Below are 23,525 nucleotides of genomic sequence, written 5' to 3'. Positions count from 1 at the left end.
CGTCACGTATACATTTTAAAATATATTTTTATATTAAGTGTATATGACAGTAAAGATTAGTTAATAAAAAGCATCATAAAAATCATCATTTACATAGACGTCAAATTTGAAAACAGTAAAATTAAGTTAGAAAATTAGATTACCCCATGTATTGTTATAATACTTTACTGGCCTTTAGATCTGTGTCATCCCTAACTTTTCCGTATCCCAAAAACCTTAAAAATCGATGAGTTGTGTTGTAAATCGACTCCAAATTCAATGCATCTTATTCATATCTCTCTCTTTAATTGGAAGGGACTTTAATAGTCTGGTTGATTTATTGGAATCCAGTTTGCGTCGGAATCGTCGAAAGTAACGTTACATTTATTATTTATCGTTTATAAATATGTTTTATGTGAACAAGCATAATCGCACAGCCAACTACGTGAAAATATTTATAGTTGAAAGTAAACGGGTATTACTACATTTCTATTCATATGAAAATTTACTATAGTAATTTTAGATTACATTATTCCTTTGAAACGGATTAAAAAGTACACGAGATACATTTACTACGTCTTTTCTTTATCTAAGTAGATAGTTGGACAACTTTTTATTGCTTCTATCTCGATGAACGTCGATTCTCGGGGCTCTTCGCTATTGGCGGTTTACTTAAATTTGGGGCCTATAGGAAACTTATAAGCATAGCAGACGCTAGAACCTCACTTGCGCGACTAGGGGCTAGGCGAACCAATAAGCTATGGAGTATTTAAGCGCGCTAATATATACAATACAATTGTTTCAGGTCGAGCCCAGTGGCTCAGCATCGCTTGGTGCTGCATCCAGGGCTCTCTTCGTGGAAAAGGTCAGGGCATCGAATGCGGCTTGTCAAGCTGGAGATTTCTCTACAGCTGTGGCTCTATACACTGATGCCTTGACATTGGATCCTGCTAATCATATACTTTATAGTAATAGGTATGTTTACAAGTAATATATACTATAAACATAATGTTTCTTTTGTTTAAAAAAATGGGCTAAATGACATATAATACTGGAAAATAAGTCAATTATTATAAAGCCATTTTAAATCGTATCTAATACGATAATAAAGTTGAACATATATTCCTTCATCATCAGAATCAGAAAACTTAAATGAATGAAATTTGCTTCGTAGATCAGCAGCTCGACTGAAGCAAGGGCAATTCGCAGCAGCTCTGCAAGATGCAACACGCGCAAGAGAACTATGCCCCAATTGGCCTAAAGCATACTACCGACAAGGTAAGGCACTGAATCACAAACAGTATCTTAACTTATATGTTTGGGAACAATATTCACCTAATTGAAGATTAGCGAACAAAGAAAGTTTAGTAATTATTTTAATAATAAACTAATGGTTCCTTTATTGTTTGGTCTCTATTGTTCTATTAACTATAAATCTAGAGCTGTCAACCCACTTTTCTGCATGAAATTTGACATATTTGACAGCGCTCAAGACGAGATTGTGTCTTGGATACGACTTAGAATGTGGACCTTAGTCGTGACTGAGAAATTCGTATATGTCCTATACGTTTTATATAGGACGTCTGTACATTATTGTTAATTTTTCTTTATGCTATAAATGTATATTTATATATGCCTACTTTGGTCAAAGATATACCTTCTTTACGATGTTTTCCTTTAATGTATCATATATAAAAATATAATAATTAGAAAACAAGAATAAATTGTATTAGTTTGGTTTGGCTATGGCATAGTGTATTTGGTATTTAATTTTTTCTATAAAGTAAAAATAAATATATAATTACTAAGATTTTCGAAATCTTTTTACAAAAAAAATATTCCTAGTCAATAAGTTATGCATTTCCCAAGCGAAAAATTAATTTTATATTAAGTTTTATTTGGCCTGCCTTGAAAGCACCTACGAATGAACGTAAAGTTATAAACATTTTTAAGGGGTGGCACTCCAATGCCTGGGGCGACATGGTGAAGCCCTGGCCGCATTCAGTTCAGGACTGGGCGTGGAGCCGTCATCTCGTCAGCTGCTGGCAGCCCTTGTCGAGGCCTCCTTAAAATCTCCGCTACGCACCACCCTCGAACCAACCTTCCGGCAGTTAGAAGCTATGAAACTGGACCAGTCGCCGTTTGTACTTATATCGGTGAGTGAAAATTACTAAACAGAATACATAAATACAAATTGTTCCTTTATTAAAGAAATTAATAAAAGTTTAATGTCTATGACGGTCGACACAATAATGTAAGTTTTTATAAAACATCTTAGCTATGCTTAAATATATTGAAGGACCAATATTAAATTGTATGTTTCAGTAAGTTATTAACGTTTTAATTTCAGTACAAATCGCGTAAAGGGTATTTAAATAAATATTATGTAATATACATTCGTTAGTTTAGGTTTTTAGTAAATGCTATATAAATTTACTTCTCACTGTATACATATAATAAAGTTATGTTAATAACGTAATATAAGAAGCTACTTAATAGACCTTAATACAGGACATTCGTTAAAATTTGACTTCGACTTTGTCGTATGTAAAGCAGCAAATGAATGATTCAAAAAGGAAAAAGCCTGAACAATTTAAGAAATTCGATAACAAGATATATTATCCATTATCGGTCCTGTCCAACTTATTCAAAGTTACCGAAACACCATCGTTATTTAAAATGGGTCATGAGTATGCGTTAAAGTTGTATAAAATAATGAGACATGTAAGTAGTGTAGCCAAATAAAGATTATTATAGGTTTAAGTTAATAATAAGTACGGATAATTTAATAAATACGATAGTATTATTAAATTAACCGTAGCAAGAACTGATATGATAATATCAGAATACAATAAAAATATTGTTAATTGTGTATATATATTTATTCTCCCAAAGATCTGGACCATTGTAATGTTATGAAGCATTTTCTCTTATAACATTTTAATAGTGTATAATAATAAATATATATTTAATTTGAAACATCCCGTAATACCTAACGATAATGACAAAAAGAAAAATGCCTATAAAACTATATATACACCATATACACAAAATACTAAAGGACCAAAAGATCCTAATGGATACTCACCCTACGTCTTCAACACATCGAATTTAAGCTTATTTAAGGTTAACTGTCTCCGCATGACATCTGATACCCCAAATACGCCCCGGATGATCAAGCCATTGTTTACGAACGGACAATATAAACAGCTGCACTTAATGTCTTAAGAGCCGCCGGTTCACATGATTCTGTCCAAATAATTTAGATGATTTTTTAATGAGAATGGTGCTTTTTCAAATAGCTGTACATAATTTGTTAGACAAATTTTCTACTTCCATATTTCGGCTCCATAATTTTGAAATAAATTTATTTGTATGTGTTCAGTATTGAGCAATCTACAGCGGAGTTAGTGTTTACAACAGCTAGCCTCCTGAGATACGGGAAAGAATAATAGAAACCGTTTCGAAAACTCTTCGTATTACTTTAGTAGTTACATATTAGAACTTTAGATGGCAATTCTGTCGCATAGCGTCTAGTGCAGTAAACGCAGATTTTTATTTATTTATACTACCATTAGCACTTATACAGTCTTCCTACCACGGTTGGTCGACGCGGGAAGATCAGATCACCGCCCTCAAAAAAAAAAGATAGAGAATAATGGAAAGGCTTAGAGGAGGCCTTTGCCAAGAGGCACACTGAACTCCGAGATATAATGGAGTGTCAGAATTAAAAGGCTATATTATTATTGTTATTATTATAGCACGTATACAGTGTGATATAGATGTACAAATACATAGAGTGACCATATACTGGTACATAATAATCTATTGGGGCTTTTATCTGAGTAATAATAAATTCACAAAGAAGTTTCACTTCTGACATGTATGTTAGTATGTAGAATATTTGTACGCACGCACTTTTTCATGTAAGTTACACATATGTTTTTTAAAAGATAGTAAACATCTTTAAATCTATTTCCATCTTTAAAAGTATATATAATTTAAACTTTATATTGGAATATAATATTCGACTATTGCAGTAACTTGCCTAACAAGTCTTACAACTAATTCTTATATGAATTATCAGCAGATGTTGGCTATTTGCACATACATATTACAAGATATATCTAATTATGAAATTACAAATGTCTACCATTATTTTTCTACGCCAATATTTGGTGCTCTTGATTAAAACTTTAATGTTTTTAATCAAGTGTTGATATTTTCATTCCAATATACGCCTCAGTAATTTAGCAACTGCCAGTGCGTTTGTGTGTCTGTTCGATTTCGGGCGAAATACCTGACTAATAGAAGACACGCATGTACCTGCCTAATATAAAATTTTGAATCTTACTTCTTCACTATTTATAAGTTAATTAATAAATACACAAAAATTCAAGGAATGTACGTCTTTGGTTAACTATTGCTTATAGTACGCAATCCATCCAATTACGCAATATCTGTAATTTTGCAAATATCATCCATGTTAATTTCTATTAAGAAACACAGTTAACCTTTATCTAAGTGGCTTTATACAGGCATGTATCGGAAATGACCAAGCAAAGAGATTAGGTCGAGAAACGGACTATGCTTAATGATAGGCAGATTTATACAGTCTCGAGTTTTTAGTGCTTAATTCTAATGTTATAATCTAGATCGTATAAGCCGAGTTACTGTGACCTCTAGTACTTCTAGATTTTATATATGTTTACAGTAAGTTTTAACAAACAAAACATGGTTGGAAAGTATATAATAAATATTTTGTTTACTGTATTATACCGTATACAACGAAGAGCAATTCGAATCGTCGACGACCACGGCGTGTCACACGTGTGAAGTCTCTCTGCATATTCTACTCCATTAACCATGGAGAATGTTAGGAGTAGTGGTTCAAATGAATGTCCCCTGCAGATGAGCTGCAACTGAGTTTCTTCATTAAATGTCAAGGCAGAATACTGTCACCCTTTTCACCTCGACATCCGTCATTTATAACTGAGCGATTTTAAGGCGGTTTTTGACGTGCACCACTACAATGTGGAACCAGCTGCCCACTGAAGTATTCCCGTACCAATTCTTAAAAGGCCAGCAACGCAGCGCCTGGCAAACTAAGAGCGGGAAATGATTTAACATCAGTCCCCTTTTAAATAAAAAGTAAATGTTATTCTATTATAATCAAATACACATATGCCACCTAATGAATATTTAATATTAAATTAATTAATTTTATGATTATTCAAACACAGGAAAAGTCTACATAGTCGGAAACCCTGTATAACTCCTGTTTTGACTCAAATACTTAGAGAACATTGCTGTAAAATAAAATATTATATAACAATAATTTGCTAAAATCAATACCACGCACGCGCGTCCTAGTTCTCGAGCACTTAATTAAATTGAATCCTTTACAAACCCTATAATAGGCAGTTTGAGCCATTCACCCAATATATACACGTTCAGGAACCTCCACTCCTCCAGTAAATTCTCTCGACCGAATCGGTAAAATATTCTGCTCCCGAGTCTTACTCATTTACATACATTCCAGACCTCCTGTCGGACTAAACATTTTTCGGTACATTTAACGATTGGACAATGGGCCCTGAGTGATCAAAGCACCATAAATACGCGAATCCCGCGCATTTACATACAATCTCCTCGACAGTTGATCTGTGGGGACAGAAATGGTCAAAATGGCGTATACTATTTGTATTCAGTCTACAATATGTATCCTGAATAAATACGTACTGAAATAAGGATGACTGGAGGCGAACCTAATCTGCTTAATTACTATAAAAATAGGTAATAGATCTAATGTGTATTAATATTTTTTATATAAACGTATTTTTCAATTTAATTTAAAAATATAGTCTCAAGGGACCCTCAAATGTTAGGTTATTATTATTTATTTTGCTAACACGAACTAGTTTAATTCTTAAGAAGAGAATAAGCGTTTTGCAACAAAAAAACTAACTACTTGTTAAGATTGGCGAATCAAATACTTAATTATAATTTTTTTGTCATGCTATATAAGTATCGACGTTTTTGTAAGACATTCCAATCTCATTCGTAAAACATATTTGACCCTGACAATAAGGTTGCGGTGACTTTATAATTCAATTTGCGAATTGTTTTAAACAAATGAAATTGTTTACATGAATTACAGCATTGTGATTTTGTATAACAGATCTCCCTTCTTTTGTATTTTTTTTAAATAAATAAAAGAAGCATTTAGTCACTTTAATAACAATTTTGTAACTCCTATGCACTAATGCAAATCTGTAAATTTGTCTCATTATTTTCGATTTCACCGCTAATAGCACAGACAAAAACTCCTTGAATATTCATAAACAATTTCCAGTTTCATTTAAATGTTTGTCGATTTAGATGGTAGTGGGTTGATGTAGATGTCATCACGATCAGCTGTTAGAGATAAAAAATTAAATCGAAAAGCCACAGCAATAAACAAAAGCAAAATCCCAAGTGATTTATTATAATTACCTCTGGCAGACGATACTTACATCCAATTACGTAGCAGTCACTGAAATTAGGATTGCAATAATCGTGTGTATAAAATAATACTGCGTGGGTGTTCACTAAATATTCTGAGGGAGACCAAGAAATGTCAGCTTCCGAAACGCGACGATTGGATCGACAAAAGATAATGGGGCTTTAAAAATTCGTCTCGCTTTTTTGCTTTAGACAGTGATACTCAAATTCGCATTTATGTATGTTACCTTATTATTATCGAGTCTAATGGCAATGCCGCAAAGATCAAAGCGATATTATGAACATATTACCTACAAGGTTTTATGTACACCGAGGTGGTATAATAAATTAAGTATGTTATATGCAATATTGTTGATAACAAAACTTTTATTATGCACCTAATGGGTAATTATTGATTTGAGAACCAGTTTGTTTTTAAATTCAAATATACATAGTATCGTTTTGGGTGGGTCTGTCAATAAACTGCTAAACATTTATTGTGTTTTTATAGGTTGTTGGGCAAGAGCTACTTGCTGCAGGGCAGTATCAAGCGGCGGTGACGGTTTTGGAAGCTGCCTTAAGAATTGGGTCGTGTTCACTTAAACTCAGGTAGGAACAAAAGGCTTTAGAGTTCTCCCACACCTTCTCATGGGACATACATTATTCAGAGTATGTTTCAATACAAGTATGTGATTATTCTTATATGTCTGGGACACGCTGACGAATCCCTAACACGTTACAGTAGAAGCAAGTGTTAGTTGCGAACATAAAAAAAAAATCCGCACTTTTCTGAACACACGCCCTCAAAATTAAGAGTTTAAGAAAGGAAGAATCTGTATAGCGATACTTTGAAGTAAATAAAAGAACGCTTTTTAGAAGCAATAATGAAGATCACCGTCAGCAGTTATTTGAATAATATAACTGTTAATATATGACTTTTTTTAACTATATAATTATAAATATAGTTAAAAAAATAATATAATACAAAATTTTTAAACAGCTTTAATTTGAATAAAACACTTTTTTACCGGATTGAAGCTATGTATTACGGTGACCACGCACGCTGTAAAGCACGCGAAACATCGGATAAATTTAAAATTATGTTAAATAATTTTAAGTTTACAATAATACATAGCTTCAATCCAGTAAAAAAGTGTTTTCTTTAAATGTGTAAAATCTATGTTTATAAAAGACAATACTAAGCTTAAATTTGGTTATATCTGTTAAACTACTTCTGTATGAACATTTTTTTAATAAAAAGTCAAAATTTCGTCTTTACATATATAACTCTTAAGCACATGATTATTTGTGGACCCCGCAGATTATACAAATCCGTCAAGTTCGATTAATGTTCTATAGCTAAGCTTTTCACTTAAAACAATTAACCCAAAAGTCAACCAACTATCGATCATTTCCTAATCCCGTTTTGTACCTCACTTGACTGCTTTGCAAAACCGTTTGATTTATAATTTAGCCGGTCGCGGTGAGATATCCTGTTTCAGATTAATCTTGGTACTTCACACCTTACTCCACCTTTCTCAACCCAGGGAAGACAAATTACGGCAAGATTTATTATTAAACAGTGATTGACAAGAATTCTTTAACTTATTTTTTATAAATAAATTTGTTTAATTAAAGAGTAACGTGCCTCTTGTTCTACCGAATCAGCGGGGTGATTCATTTTGAATATCTTTTTATCCTAGAATGATTATACTTCACTTTAGAGTAGTAAATTAGTAAATATTAATTTCTTAGCAGTACAAGTTTATGTTATACTCAACTTTTAAATAGTAGACTTTTAAGTAGATATTGTCACTTATTAAAAAGGGTATGCATATGCATAGCATGTAGGCTGTCGGGATATTATATCTTTAAATGAGCAATTGTTGTATATATATTAGATATATTGGAATCTAGGAATGGGCTTCAACGATTTTCATGAAATTTAGTCTACGGGGGGTTTCGGGGGCGATAAATCGATCTAGCTAGGAATCATTTCTAGAAAACTTCATTTTATTTGTGTTTTATCACAGTCATGATTTTTTTCTTTAAATAAGTATAGTTCATTTTTTTTTATTATTCTGTCGGTAAGTTCCAAAAATATTATTCATATTTCATCATTTTATTAGTATGTAATTCGTACTTAAATATAATTTCCAAAAAACAATCCATCCAGGTACTACATACTTAAACTGTTGCAGATATTACCACATTAACACGTCCGGTGGAAGCCGCTCATCCTATCTTTGAATTCAAAAATATCACCTCATTATTAATCAATGCCGTTACACCTTGACAGTGAAATAATTTATACGTACTTAGCGGATAATTATCTTTGGCGGAATTTCGACATTTTGATTTATAATGCAATTCGCCGCATCGCTTTTATATGCTGGCTTGAAATGTCCGATTGAAGTCTACCTTTAAAAGGATGCCATGTCTGTCTCAAGGGTGATATTGGGTGATAAATATAGCTTTATTTTACGTACATGTTATGGAGGTAATTAAAGTCTTATCTTAGTTTATTGGTGATAAAAACAGGCTTAATATTTAATTAAAAGCGTAGTATGAACGTATAAAACGTGCAGTTTGATAATTAATTAAATTTTAATTTATTAGTTTAATTTTAGATACCGTAAAACTTATGTCAAATAATAATAAATTATCGACAATAATTATAGTCACACAATTGAGTGTTTTTTAGTAGAAAAGCATTGACAGTGGACAGTTCCTGAATCTGGATGTATCTTAATCTCGTATTATGATGTCCTATTTATTTTAATTTAAATTAAAATACTACCTTCTAAAAAATAGTTAAATGAACATTATATCGTATGCGAAAAACATCACTCAAGTTTACCTATTAACTTAATAACAAAAACTTAATTAATTAAACAAATTTTAACTTATTTTTCCGATACTTTCATAAGCATGTTTATAAACTATTTCGTTGTTTTTTTTTGTGAAAATGTATTTCAAGGAATGCTATTTGATTAGAATATCTTTAATACAAAACTCGTTAGTTTTATTTTTTTTAGTTTCAACGTCTTAACAATTGGAATTGATTTGACATTTAACTGTACAGTAATGTCAGTCCAATAGATACTCCTCCGAGAAACGGGGCGTAAGTTTAAAAAGAGTAGAAACATGAAAGGCTTGGTATAAAAACCGTAATGCCTTCGGTTATCAAAGTAATTTAGAGTTTTACCGAGCTGTCTGCGACTGATCAGTAATGTTAACCGCGCGCGGAAACCCACACCTCCCGATCTTATCGTGTTTTGTGATGGATCGAATTCGTATTATAGTATATCTGTGGATGATTTTGAGTAACAATTCTTTTCTCACTTCAATGTGTGCAACAACAGCGTATACACATACGTATTCTTGCAGTTTTGTGTTCTAAATAAAAACTTAGTGTAAAATTAGATATATTGTGTTACAGTTTATAACTGAAGAATATTTTGTCAGTTTACAAAAATACTTTGGATACCAATAAATTATACATAATTTTTATCAGAAATTTCGATAATAAGTAATCAATATTGATTGTCCTACATGCAGTTCAATTTTATTAATACAACTAAACTTAATGATAATAAGAATTAATTTATCTGATGAAGTTTTGGTTTCGACAATTTGAGAGGTACGCGTTACGTGTAACCTCTCATCGCATACCTTTATTGTTCCCAAACATTTTTAGCTGTATAAATACAGGTTATTAATTTTGATCCTTATCGATATGATTTGTGAGTGATGATAGCCTAAAATGGATTAATAAATAAAGAAAATAAAGGATTTTTATAGCCTGCAACAGTGTTTTTTCGGAAAGTACTTGGACAATGATTCGTATATAAACGTCAAGAGGAAAACGTAAGTAAACCCAAAAACGCCAGCCAATTTAATAAATAAAAGGAATTGTCTTGACTAGATTCTAGATCTGTTTTGTGATAATTTTTTAAAGCGGCAAATCGTCAAGGCGTGCTTTCTTCTACACACTGACTTTTTGGGTTAAAAACCAACGGGTTTCCTTACGATTCGAGACGTCAGAGTATGTGGCAGATGCCCACGTAGAAAAGTCCATTGGCGGACCGACCGTGTTCAAAGATGTTTTTGATATAACTTGCCCATGCTTGTCTACTCTCACACATATATTATATAATGAAACCTCAAGCTCTAATGAACTACTTATAGATTGGGCATTTGACATTTTTGCGTCTGTGAAACTTAAACTTATTGTTAGGTTTGTATAATTCCTATAGGCCTGTATTACAAAATCGTGAAAACGTGTCATACTTAACGACAGTCTTAAATTAGATTTTACGAAAAATTCATGCAGCCTTGATCTTTATTAATATGAAATTATCAACCATTTTTTATACATTAATTTGATAAAATGCGTCCAGTATATTTGTGCTTATCAAAATCCACGTTTTATTGGTGCTACTTACTCTATACTACATTCATAAATCAGCCGTGTTTATGTATCTTTTCGCGATAAACAAATTACTTCGTGCATACCAATAATAAAAGTTACATCTTGTAACACTTAACATTTTAATAACGCATTAGTGCAACATATTAAAGTATTAGGGCTACCAAACCAATATACAAAGTACGTATAGTTCCGCGTATAAAGTTTTAAATAGTAATTAGTATTCAGATTAGAAAACAAATTATCTCCATATAAATTCTATATCATACATCTACGTGACATTAAACACAATATTACTAACATAATCCCACCTCAAACGTATCGTTTAAAATTAGTATGTATATAATTATAAATATCATTACTTACTTTCTATAAAAGCATAAACATTAAAATAGTCAAACGATCTTCAATGATTAACTTAAGCGTTAAGTCACGCGTTGAATGCTTTTGTTCTAAGGTTAATCTTGAAATTTTGTATTTTTTATCAGTGGTAACCCTATCTACACCTATATTTAAATAGCCATCGTAAATCTCACATAATCTCATCAAGCTGACACGAGCAAGCGAATTCCATTAATCCTCTAGTTTCTTGGCGTTACATCAATTCTGGAAATGGATTTTATTAGCAAGTACACCAACGAACACACAATAATGACTTTCTAACAGGATTGTCTACATTGAGCAATCAGTTTAAGTATATGTATATAAATGTTATATTATACCTTAAGCAAGGAACACTTTTTTCTGCTGTTATTTGTCAGCCCTAATGAATGAGCGAATATGTTCTGTGGTGCTGTCATTTGGAGTGGCTTTCCATTGGAAGCATCTACTCATCTACTGCCTTGAGCTACTGCCGGTCTTCTAGCTCTAGAACGAACGACTAAGAAGTTACTATAACTTCTTAGTCGTTCGGTTCGATTCAATGCTTAGATGCCAATCTCGGATTTCCTCATTGATAGTTCTAATTTTCCAGTGTTCGTGACTTTTGCCATTCCTCTTACGATATTGGTCTGTTGTCGCTGGAGTATATTTATCCTATTTTAACATTTAAGTCTATTGAACATAAAATAAGTATTTATATGAAATGTAGGTTTTATTTAAATATTTATACACTTGTAAGAAAAGCTTAAATTGTTTTATTTATGTCTTTGTCTCTGCTTAAATCCACAACAGCTTACAAATTTATCAACCCATATTGAAATCTATCTAAATTCCACTAATGATAGCTGTTGGACTGGTCCATAAGAGTGCAGACTTACCAAACCCCAAAAAAGGATGTACACTACCTTATTCTTCCTTAAATCAAGCGTCAAATATTAAATTTAATAACTCGAGAGTGTCCATGTGTAACGGTATCACTTAACATCAGGTGAGCCTCCTGCCCGTTTGCCCCCTGTTCTATAAAAAAAACGCTTTATAAACGTTTTGTGCGTGCGTTTTAATAGGCAATTTGTTTGCAGGGGTTCAGTATTCAGCGCATTATCATCAGCTCACTGGGCACTTAGCCAACTGGACGCGGCTATCAACTATATGCAACAGGATCTCGCGGTCGCGAAGTCCTTAGGAGACACCGCCGGTGAATGCAGGGCGCACGGAAATCTTGGAGCTGCATACTTTAGCCAAGGATCATACAAAGATGCACTCACCGCTCACAGATATCAGCTAGTGTTAGCTATGAAATGCAAGGTATGATAATATATTATGTGAACTGTCTTATTAAGAGAAATTTTAAAGTTAGCGTTAGTTGGCGACTAAACCAACTAACTTGGTGATACCTGATAGTATTTGTTCGCTGTTATGTATTAACTTAAAAATTTTATATTATAATTTTTAGGCTTTGATAATTTATTACAAATTTCAAATTTTTCGTGTAGAATATTTTAAGATCAATTTTTCTCTTTCAATTGTGAAAGATATATCTAAGTAGACAATGAACGGATAAAAATGTATAATGACAATTAACTAAAATGACTTAAACCGTAAAGTTGGTGCCTTATTACTCATGCAAAACTTGTCTCTGAGAGTCTGTAAGCAACTAAGCGTGCTTATTTAATTTAGCATAGGAATTCAATCTCCGACCGTGACCCTGCCTTGTGGTTGTTTTTTAACTTTCGTCCAATTATAAAATGTGGTTTTACTCGAGAAGTAATCTTGTACTTTGTATTCAGTCTTACGGAATGATTAAACAAGATAATCTTTGATTTTAAATTGAATTAACTTTGTGATTAAATTTGCAAATAATTAAATGTATGAACTATAATTAAAATGAAGACAAAGAAGAATGAGTGAATTTTTTTTAAATGAGTATAAACATTTGTTAAAAAATAGTTACGAGTAATTGGTTATCATTAAATTTTTTTGCATTATCGCTTTACATTTATAAATAGGACTACAATAAATGCCTGGCTCTTTTTATTTATTATATATTCATAATTTACTCTGACTAAAAAAAACACTTAAATAAATCTATCAAAAATTTGATAGTGTATTTAAAAATATAACTTTAATTTAAATATTCTTATAGTATTTATATTCTATATAATGTTTGAAAGTAAAAAAGCTTCAGATTTCTGTATGTGTTTCGTGGTCTTGTTTTTATCCTAATAGACAAGTATAGGATCAGCCTTCTGTGTCTGACACACAGCGTTGACTTTTTGGGTCTAAGGTTTTCTGAAGATGATGTCCTTCATCGTACAGGGCGAGTCTTAATTGCTTTCGGCGATCAAACCCGAGGGATGAAGGTCACACGTTATAGAAAGTTACATTGTTCTAAGTCAAAGCAAACGTCATTTTTTACCACCATCTTTATTTAGTTACCATCGCATCGGAAAACACTTTCTACAAATAAGTAGTAAGTAACTCGGTACCAAATCACTCCTTTAGCAGCCAAATATTATAATTGTTATATTTTCTACTAGATTATTCGACACTAGTTGGTGAAATTGAAATTTGATCTAATCCAGACCGCCTTGGGTACGTAAGAATCTACGTTCCACGTTATTTTTTATAGAATGTAGATAAACTACACATTACCATTTACCATGTAGGTAAAGTAATAAAACCGACAATATTTTAAACTTAATGTGTTGTTATCAAAGTTTCGATTTTATGTCTCTGTAAATGCTTGAATATATTATAGAATTTTATTAAGCACTGGCATCAAAAATTTAGTTGAACAAGGATTTTGAGCCTATATGTATTTAGAAGTGGTAACCCTAGCTTGTATTTTGAGTACTATGTGACAAGGAATATGTATAAAAATATGTCGCTCAAAAAAGTACTCTAACCACTGCAGAGTATTTATTATGTTTTACATCAACAAAATTTATTTATTTTTTATATACATATAAAGTTTATATTCTATAATAATCAATCTTAGGTAAATATAGATTAAAGCGAATCCTGCATGCTTTGGTATTTTACAATTACACGTATCTACAATATAAGATTTTTTCCTATGGCCTTTACCGCCAATTAGTATTAAAATTCTACGGACTTTTATGTTAATATGTATTCTTCTTTCTTATAGCAACAGTTTTAAGTGAGAATTTGTTGATGATGTAATCTTTATTATAACATTATATAATCTTTTACCTCAGTACGATTATTCACATGAAAATTAGGTAACAATCGCTCATACCATACGTTTGAAATCATATTTAATTTATGTCAAACGAAGTTTTCCTTTAAAACAATTCTTACGTTTTACAATATATGTTCTTTAGTTTTACAAGAAATAACAAATGCCATACGTATATATTGTATTAGGGTTCTCAAAGATCACACACATTAAATTGACATGAGAGTTTAAGTGGGGACAGCGTCAACCAGATACATGCAACTTCCTAACAATCGAGTAGCCCTCATCGCACACAACTATCGAAGGTACTTTTTTTAGTGACGTCATATGGGCCGGTCAATCATCGGCAGATATACGAGTACAATGTAAATACAAAAGTAGCAATTATATAGGAATACGAGCAAAGGAAAAGAAAATAAAAATATTCCATTATTTACTAATATTAATTTTTTCATGCAATGCATGTTTGCTAAAATGTTTTTATATTATTTATCACTATTTCCGTAATATTAATATATAACTTATCAATGAAAGGAAGAATCATAAAAGCGAGTGTGATTTAAATTACCATTTATTATTATATTTTAATAATTGATTTTAGCAATTTTTATTTATAATAATTATTGGCTGAAATGGTGGTTATATCAAAACTATAAATTTATTCGAATTCGCGAATACCTAATCCATATACGCTAGAAATCGCTAAAGACACATAAAACAAACGAGTTATGTGAAGTAAAATAAATAGCTCAAGTTTTATTACCGCGTACAATGTGAACAGTCCCACATATGGAACAATCTTTGGAACAAATACTCGTAAAAATATTTTACGCGTTCCAACCGAACGGCGACCGACAAAAACTCAAAGTAACCGAGAAATGGTAGCCGAGGTGAGGATTTGTCAGTAACACGATATTTCTATAATCGAGCCTGACTTTGAAAAACTATATAAAAGGGCTCCATTTACAGATTTATTCACCTTTATGCCGGTTATAATTTGATATCGTATTGTTTTATGCGTTAAGAAATGCACGCGTTATGAGAATTTTATATGACAACTAACAATTTGTTTTTAATGAAAGCGATCGGAACCTTTTTTTACGAGGATGTAAAGCTGTGTGATGTATATTTTTAATGTTTATTATGTTCAGGGTTTAATACTCTACTGTATTCAATAAAGCCTTGTTTTTAAATATTAACCCTTTTCAACATTTCTAATGCCATATAATTTGGGATATGGGACTTCTTTTAATAATATATTTTAGTAATTATTTTTAAGGTTAGTTATTGTTTTTTGTTATATACAAACTAAATGTACACTTCGCGTATTGTACATTGTAATGTAGTGTAATTAAATAAAAATTAAGATTTTGATAAATAATCAAGTATCTGTACTTTTTCGCTCACCACTATACCTGCACAATTAAACATATTTCTTAAACAAAAGTTGATCAGGCAACTCAGACATTAGTACTATCTTAGAATTGCCCGTCAAACATCAATCGGATTACGTATAGTCGAGTATTTGCGATGTTCGACTTGTCTCGATAATTAGTTTCGTACTCACCGCATTCAAAGAACATTTCGCAATTATTGTAAGACAGACGTTCAGCTATATCGCACACAACCTATTAATTAGAAAGCTAATAAGACTTGATATAGATTTCAAGTTTACATGACTTAAGTAATTATATGTATATACCTCAAGGCACGATACAATAGTAAATCTAAAAGTATTAAGAGTATTGATAAATTTATTAAAATACTATTTTTATACTCCCTGCACCTAAGATGAAATTGATATCTCTCACATGGGTTCCTAGTTTGAGAAGTTATGCATGATTATACACAAAATACCTTACCATATTTTATGAGTGGATTTAAAATCCACAAATCATATGACAGAATACCGATGGAATATATAAAGCATATCAGAAACCACGTATCACCACTCTCTCTCTTGTCTCTCACTCGTCTTGATATACCTCTCTCTTTTTTTTCTGCTTCTTTCTTCATAGAATTTTCATATGATAGGGTTAGGGATACTTTTGATCTTATTTTTAATTATATTTTATAATTAAATTACGGAATTTTGATAGGACACGATTGATTTTCGTATTGATTAGAATTCATACAAAAGTCTGCTGAGAAGCCTAAATAATTCGAAACTTACTTTCATTAGAGGACACTCAACCATCGCATTGCACTAAAAACCTGTAACAGAATTCATGTATTGCATTGTCCACAAATAACGTTCAGTAACAAGGTGCACACAATAATAAATGTTGATAAACGCAAACTTCATTCAAGTATCCACTATTTATTATAGCCACACAGCTTTATGTGCGAGGAATGCCAGAGTGGATACTACAAGAATTTAGTTGAAGAAAACTCTCATAGTAAATATGGTTAATTCGATTGATTGTCTTTAAAATAACAGTGGCTTAACATAGGCTGAAGTTGGAATAAGTATAAAATATCTATTAATATTATTGTAATAATTGTCGACGCTTCAGTGGACCAAGAAATTGATCTAATAGAGTCTAGGTATAAGACAGCCTAGGTCCAAACCATAGTTAGTATAAAACGTCCAACCGAGATCGAGTCAATATGTAAATCATCAGTTAATCGTATCATGTTGCACATACTTAATTAGCTAGATTACTGCGACCCGACTGGGCTAGTGCAGTGCGGTCTTTTAATGTCGATACCGTCTTATCGAGCTATTTCCATCGTTGGCAATTAAAGATAAAAATAAACTTTTTATTGACAACGAAGTTGCTGTGTTTATTCTTATTTAGATCGTAAATCACAGGGTTTACACACTCTACACATTGCGCGTTGTGTGGGTTATTATAAATTTAAATAATATATTTTAACGGGGAACATTAAATTAAATTTTATTGTAAATTTTGATTTTTATTTGGACAACACAACTTGTAATCGATTTCTTATTCTTCACTGAAATACTAAAAATGTAAATGCATTTTTTGTTTGGTTTTTGATTCTATGGTATAGACAATAGACATACAATATGGCTATATCAGCTCTACATACACTTCCATAAGCATACTCTTTATGGCGTTTAAAATATTGTACAGAGCGAATGCAATGCGTATGCTAACCTTGAAATGAGCTCCGTTCGTTTGAATAAATTTATTAAAACAAAAACACATCGATACAAATCTCACATCACTAACTCATTTCACCAAGACAAAGACCCTATCGGCGGTCCGTCGTCAGATATTTTTTCCTTTTGTCATCCATTTCCTCAGTGGAAAGGATGCGCCGCATTCTAATCGTCCTTTATTTGTTCATAATCCCTTTGTTTGCGTTCAGTCAACAGGGGATTGAATTTTAAGTGATTTTTGGAAACATCGAATATAGAACTATTTATTATAGCAGAAAACTTTTTTTTGCATATAATTTGAATTCTATAAAGCTTCCTTGAAATTGAAATACTTATACAAAAGCTAGTAATCTATACAAATTATTTTATTTCTCTTTTTTTACATATCTTACACGGCCATCGTAAATTATATCGTTACAGTCCAATTAAAGTAATATTGTTTATTGGCATTATACTAGAGTCGTGTATGTTTAAAAAAATACAGTCCCTTATAAATACTTAAACATATAAAGTTCAGAACACATACAAAACATTATTATCTATGCATTATGTGACATTCCAGGATACGCAAGCCGCCGCAGCCGCCCTGACCTCTCTAGGCCATGTATACACGGCTATCGGTGACTATCCAAACGCGTTGGCCAGCCACAAACAATGCGTGCAACTAGTTAAACAAATGGGCGATAGATTACAAGAGGCGAGAGAGATCGGAAATGTTGGCGCTGTCTATTTGGCCATGGGAGAGTTTGATTCAGCCGTGGATTGCCATACGCAACATTTGAGGCTTGCTAGGCGACTTGGTGATCAGGTATGTTGTAATTTTTAATGTAAAAAAGTTTGGAATAGACTTTTTTTATAATCTATACGTACATATGCTGAACTCTTTCATCATTGCAATACAGTGTTTAAAAAAATAAATAGTTAAATAAATTACACTAGTAGCACATGAAAATGTGTATTAGTATTATTATACAGATTTTTTATTAGTATTTTCGTGTTCATACAGATCTTAAAAAATGTAAAATGCTTTTTTTCGGTTTTTAAAAATAAAACTAAAATAAATGCTAAATTAAAATTTTTCATATTCCAAATTAATTTATTTCTTCAGGTCGAAGAAGCTAGAGCCTATTCAAACCTCGGTTCTTCATATCACTGCAGAAGGAACTTCACACAAGCTATCGCATATCATGAAAATGTATTGAGAATCGCTCAAAACCTTGGCGATAGAGCTATCGAAGCGAGAGCTTATGCAGGACTAGGGCATGCTGCCAGGTATAATATTACTGAAGATGACCAATAAAATGTCTTATACTCTTTAAAAATTATTCAATATAGAATAATATATGTTTCGATCATCATCCGCTAACAAATGAAAAAACAATTATCTCTACTTTAACAGACGATTTTTTTGTCTATTTCAGATGCGCAGGCGACTATACTCAAGCAAAAAAGTGGCATGAGAGGCAATTGGATGTTGCTCTTGCAGCGAGAGATAAGGTAATTTTAATTAAACTTTACAGATACCTATATCATTTGGTTAATTTTAAACGGTTTGATAGCTATTTTTAAGTTTTTGAATTAATATATAAAGTGTAAAGATATTAATTATTTATCAGATTTTGTACGATATAATAATAATATTGAATTGATATTTTATGGTTATTTCTTAATTTTAACTACATTTCGTATTATTTTATTATTATTCTACTTAACATAAGCAACTGTATCATTTAATCCTATTTTTTACAATTATTTCCAATTTATTTGCTTATTATTTAAAAATTGTTATAATATATATCAAAATCTCAAGATGCGTACTCCAACACATACAAACCAAGGACAAAAATATTTTAGTAGCGACCATCTAGATCTAGCATACAGCCAAAGACGATCATTTTCCTTGCTACGGTAATGTCGAGAGTGTAAAATTCACACAGACATATAATGCTGGGATTCACATACATGACCTGAAGCCAGCAGACCAACATTTCTCATACATACATATAATATAGGTTTGTTATGATTTTTCAGGTTGGTGAAGGTCGCGCTTGTTCGAACTTAGGAATCGTGTACCAACTATTGGGAGAACATGACGCTGCGTTAAAATTGCATCAAGCACATTTATCTATTGCCAGACAATTACAGGTATGGCTTTTATATCTTCTAATGTATATTTTACTTAAATATACTATGTAGAAAAAATATTGGTATAGAATAACTTTAGAATGTTTAAGAATGTTTAATGTTGACTTATCTTACTTATAAACGTACTAGAAATTTAAATGAAGGTTTAAATTATTAATTGCTTTTTTATTCGTTATAAAAGCATTAAATGCTGGTTTGACGCCTTCAAGTTTAGATATCTAAAAATTGTAATATAATTTGAGAAGAAGAGATCATAAATATTTTTTGAAGGATAAAGCTGGTATGGGCCGCGCCTACGGGAACATTGGCAACGCATATTCAGCAGCCGGCTTCTATGAACAAGCCATCAAGTACCACAAACAAGAACTGACTATTTCCAAAGAGGTCCATGATAGAAGTTCTGAAGCCTCTACTCATGGTAACTTGGCTGTGGCGTACCAGGCGTTGGGTGCTCATGACATGGCCTTGTTCCATTATAGAGCACATTTAGGTAAGTCAAACGACAATCTTGCTAACACATTTGGTTCTCTCATTGATGAGCTCGTCTGCTGTTCCCCTTAAATCTTTGAGTAAACGGTAATGCTGTAGTTAAAAATTTATGTTTCATTCCCAAAAATATAATTATTTACTATCTTTACCAGCCAGTATCTGATCTCCATTGTATTTTAACTATTCAGCGAGCATGGAGAGGATGCAAAATAAGTTGTTTTTCCATCATATCTTTTAAAAATAACACATATGCAATTTTAAGTAAATATGATGATAGGTTACATTTTTATAACTTGGAGTCTCTGAGCGTTGGTAGAGCAAACATCGACTTGCTATACAACTTCCTCGAGTCGTTTATATAAACGAAGATATTTTCATATCCCACATTGTCGAACAAATGTTGGCAGAAACCTCCACTTTATAATTTATGCAGCTACCATAATGTGCACAGAGTTTTGACATATTTCATGGTTCTCAGCTAAGAGTAGAATTAGGACATAGTTCGTAAACATCATTTCTTAGTTTAAAAAAAAATTATAGTTTGTTATATCCAGTATTGTTCTTCCTAGAGTTGATAAAAATTATTAATGATTTAGTTAAGAAGTTCCACTCATTTAAATGAGTTTTGTGTTCTGTAGGCATTGCTCGTGAACTTAAAGACGCAGCGGGCGAAGCGTGTGCGCTCCTAAACCTTGGCAACTGTCTTTCGTCACGAGGGGAGTTCGCTCAAGCAGTTCCTTATTATGAGCAACATCTGATGTTATCACAAGAGCTTGGTGACGTCACGGCAGAGGCTAAGGCATGCCACTTTTTGGGCTACGCTCATTACTGCTTGGGAAACTATAGGGAAGCTGTAAGGTAAGCGATATTCTTGTACAAAAATAATTATTAGCAGAAAATTTGTATTTCAAAACAATTTTTTTAACCGTACATTCTATCTTGAACATTACGAAGAGAAGGAAACGTAAATATATTAGTTGTCTTTTTTATTTCCGCTCATGTAAACACACAGAAAAAGTCTTCGACAAAGTGACAGAACAACTTAAATTGACCTCTGGTGCTTAAAACTTTTTAGGTCTTGGCCTCAGATCACTGTGTCTGTTTCGTGATCATGTTTTTTTTAATACAATAAATGCAAGCTAGACTTCAATGCCTGACACGTGTTACTTTTTCGGTCTAAGGCATGCCGGATTTCTCACGACGTTTTTTTCATAGTAAGTGTTCAATACAAGTCTATTGGTGCACAGCTGCTGTTGGAACCTAGAGTCACACTTCACCCTGCTTTACAGTACTTATTCCACCTAAAACACCTATTAGACAGCACGATTATTAATATTGTTTACAATGTACAGATATTACGACCAAGATCTGTCACTCGCGAAAGATTTACAAGACAAAATGAACATGGGTAGAGCATATTGCAACCTAGGGTTGGCGCATTTGGCATTGGGGAACTTAGACACAGCCTTGGAGTGTCAAAAATACTTCCTAGCGATTGCGCATATGACCCAACATTTGCAAGGCAAGTTCAGAGCTTTGGGCAACATTGGAGATGTCCTTATTAAAATGGGAGACGTTGAAGAGGCAGTTAAAATGTATCAACGACAACTTGGGTTTGCGAGACAGGTTGGTGATATCTTATATATGTAAAATGTTAATAAGCAATTTTTATTTTTAATTAAAATAAATTGACATATCACATAATACAGTATTAACCTACATAGCGACGCTGTAAGGCATGCGCATGCGCATTTTCTGGCGTTAAAGGGAATTGTCATTAAGAACTGGTAGTAAATGTAAATTTATAATTAATTTTTTTTTTGACGAATCATAAGTGTACGTGTTTACCTATATGAATAAAGATATTTTTGTCTGTTTGCTTACATATATTAGTAATCTTCAATTAATGTTATAATTTACTAATTTGTAACGTTTAGGCTCGCGATCGATCTCTTGAAGCAGCAGCGTGCGGCGCTTTGGGTCTTGCGAGACGTTTGCAGAGAAGATTGGATGCTGCATTGGGTCACCATACACAAGTATGTACTTCTCAAAACTTTGAAAACATTAATAATCAATTAAACAAATGGAACGAAGATTATGACTATTAAAAAAATGTTTTTCCGAAATCTGAAATTTTTAGTATAGACTATTAGGTACTTGTATAAGCACTAATTAAAAATTGTAAAAAAATCATAATTGCGAGGAAAAATTTAAAATAATTATACATTAATAATACATAGCTTCCATGTGTAAAAGTTATGTTAATAAAACACAAATAAAGGGTAATTTTGTTTTACAGGAATTAACGTTACGGCAAGAGGCAGGCGATGCGGCGGGAGAAGCACGAGCCCACTCTCATTTAGGTGCCGTTCACATGGCGCTCGGACATTACTCACACGCAGCCAGGTGCTACAGAGTAAGTCATTTATATCCCAGCCACAAGCTTTATACGTTATATTGACTAGGAATTAACTTGGATAAAAAATACAAAGGAATTGAGTTAAAGAAATTATTTTTTTATTTAAAAAAATTAAGCTGAGGAAGGAAAGGCTGGGTGACCGCCTGGGAACACCTCGTGATTTTGTCTTTTTTTTTCTTTTCCTAGGAAAATCCCTATTTTGTTGTTCAAAAATTCAACAAAATATAATATGTACTACCATCGATGCAGGTTTTTCAAGACATAAGAAAAATAGAATCCCAAACATATTATGTTTCCTACTTCAATTACCACAAGCCAAAATTACTAAAGCCTACTACTGATTAAGTTTAAATAACATTATATTTGTTAATAATAAAAAATATTATAACTTTAAAAAAAAATATTACAATTCCTTCACTAATTAATCGAAAGGAACTTCGTTCCATTCGGGTGTCCCTTGACAGCTCTCAAGTTTTTAATTAGTTATATTATTACACAGTCTAAGATGTCATCAAAATGGCGACTTGTAGACTGTTTATCGTTTCGAATTTCTTGTATTATTTTGTCATTATCTACATGTTTTAAATAAATTAAAAACAACTATTTATTTAAAAGGAGCAATTGGAAAGAGCGCAAGAACTACAAGATTGCGCGTTGGAGGCGCAAGCGTACGGGAATTTGGGGATCGCAAAACTAAACATGGGACATTATGAAGACGCTATAGGATATCTAGAACAGGTAAAGATATATTATTTAAAATTTATTTATTTGTCTTCATTTGCCTTTTGAAAATATTATAGAAATATGTTTTTAAATTATATTGGGTCTTCGTACTAAAAGCGGAGTATAAAATATCGAACGTGAAAAA

At 32.1% G+C, this 23,525-nt stretch overlaps 1 protein-coding gene across 1 annotated transcript in view; it reads left to right on the top strand.

Annotated features, from left to right (window-relative positions):
- Positions 1–23,525, top strand: part of LOC111004390 (tetratricopeptide repeat protein 28) — a 54,251-nt gene that overhangs the window by 15,226 nt on the left and 15,500 nt on the right. The window contains exons 3-17 of the mRNA XM_022275402.2: positions 785–954; positions 1,154–1,257; positions 1,933–2,135; positions 6,974–7,071; positions 12,355–12,580; positions 18,167–18,412; positions 18,713–18,876; positions 19,026–19,101; positions 19,636–19,749; positions 20,020–20,239; positions 20,877–21,096; positions 21,591–21,864; positions 22,176–22,274; positions 22,538–22,654; positions 23,273–23,395. Coding sequence (XP_022131094.2) covers positions 785–954; positions 1,154–1,257; positions 1,933–2,135; positions 6,974–7,071; positions 12,355–12,580; positions 18,167–18,412; positions 18,713–18,876; positions 19,026–19,101; positions 19,636–19,749; positions 20,020–20,239; positions 20,877–21,096; positions 21,591–21,864; positions 22,176–22,274; positions 22,538–22,654; positions 23,273–23,395 — 2,454 coding nt within the window. The remainder of the gene's footprint in view (positions 1–784; positions 955–1,153; positions 1,258–1,932; positions 2,136–6,973; positions 7,072–12,354; positions 12,581–18,166; positions 18,413–18,712; positions 18,877–19,025; positions 19,102–19,635; positions 19,750–20,019; positions 20,240–20,876; positions 21,097–21,590; positions 21,865–22,175; positions 22,275–22,537; positions 22,655–23,272; positions 23,396–23,525) is intronic.

Source organism: Pieris rapae, chromosome 14 (assembly GCF_905147795.1).
Source record: "Pieris rapae chromosome 14, ilPieRapa1.1, whole genome shotgun sequence".
Classification (NCBI taxonomy): domain Eukaryota; kingdom Metazoa; phylum Arthropoda; class Insecta; order Lepidoptera; family Pieridae; genus Pieris; species Pieris rapae.
The sequence above is the reverse complement of the archived record's forward strand: the minus strand, read 5'-3'. Positions and strand labels throughout refer to the sequence as shown.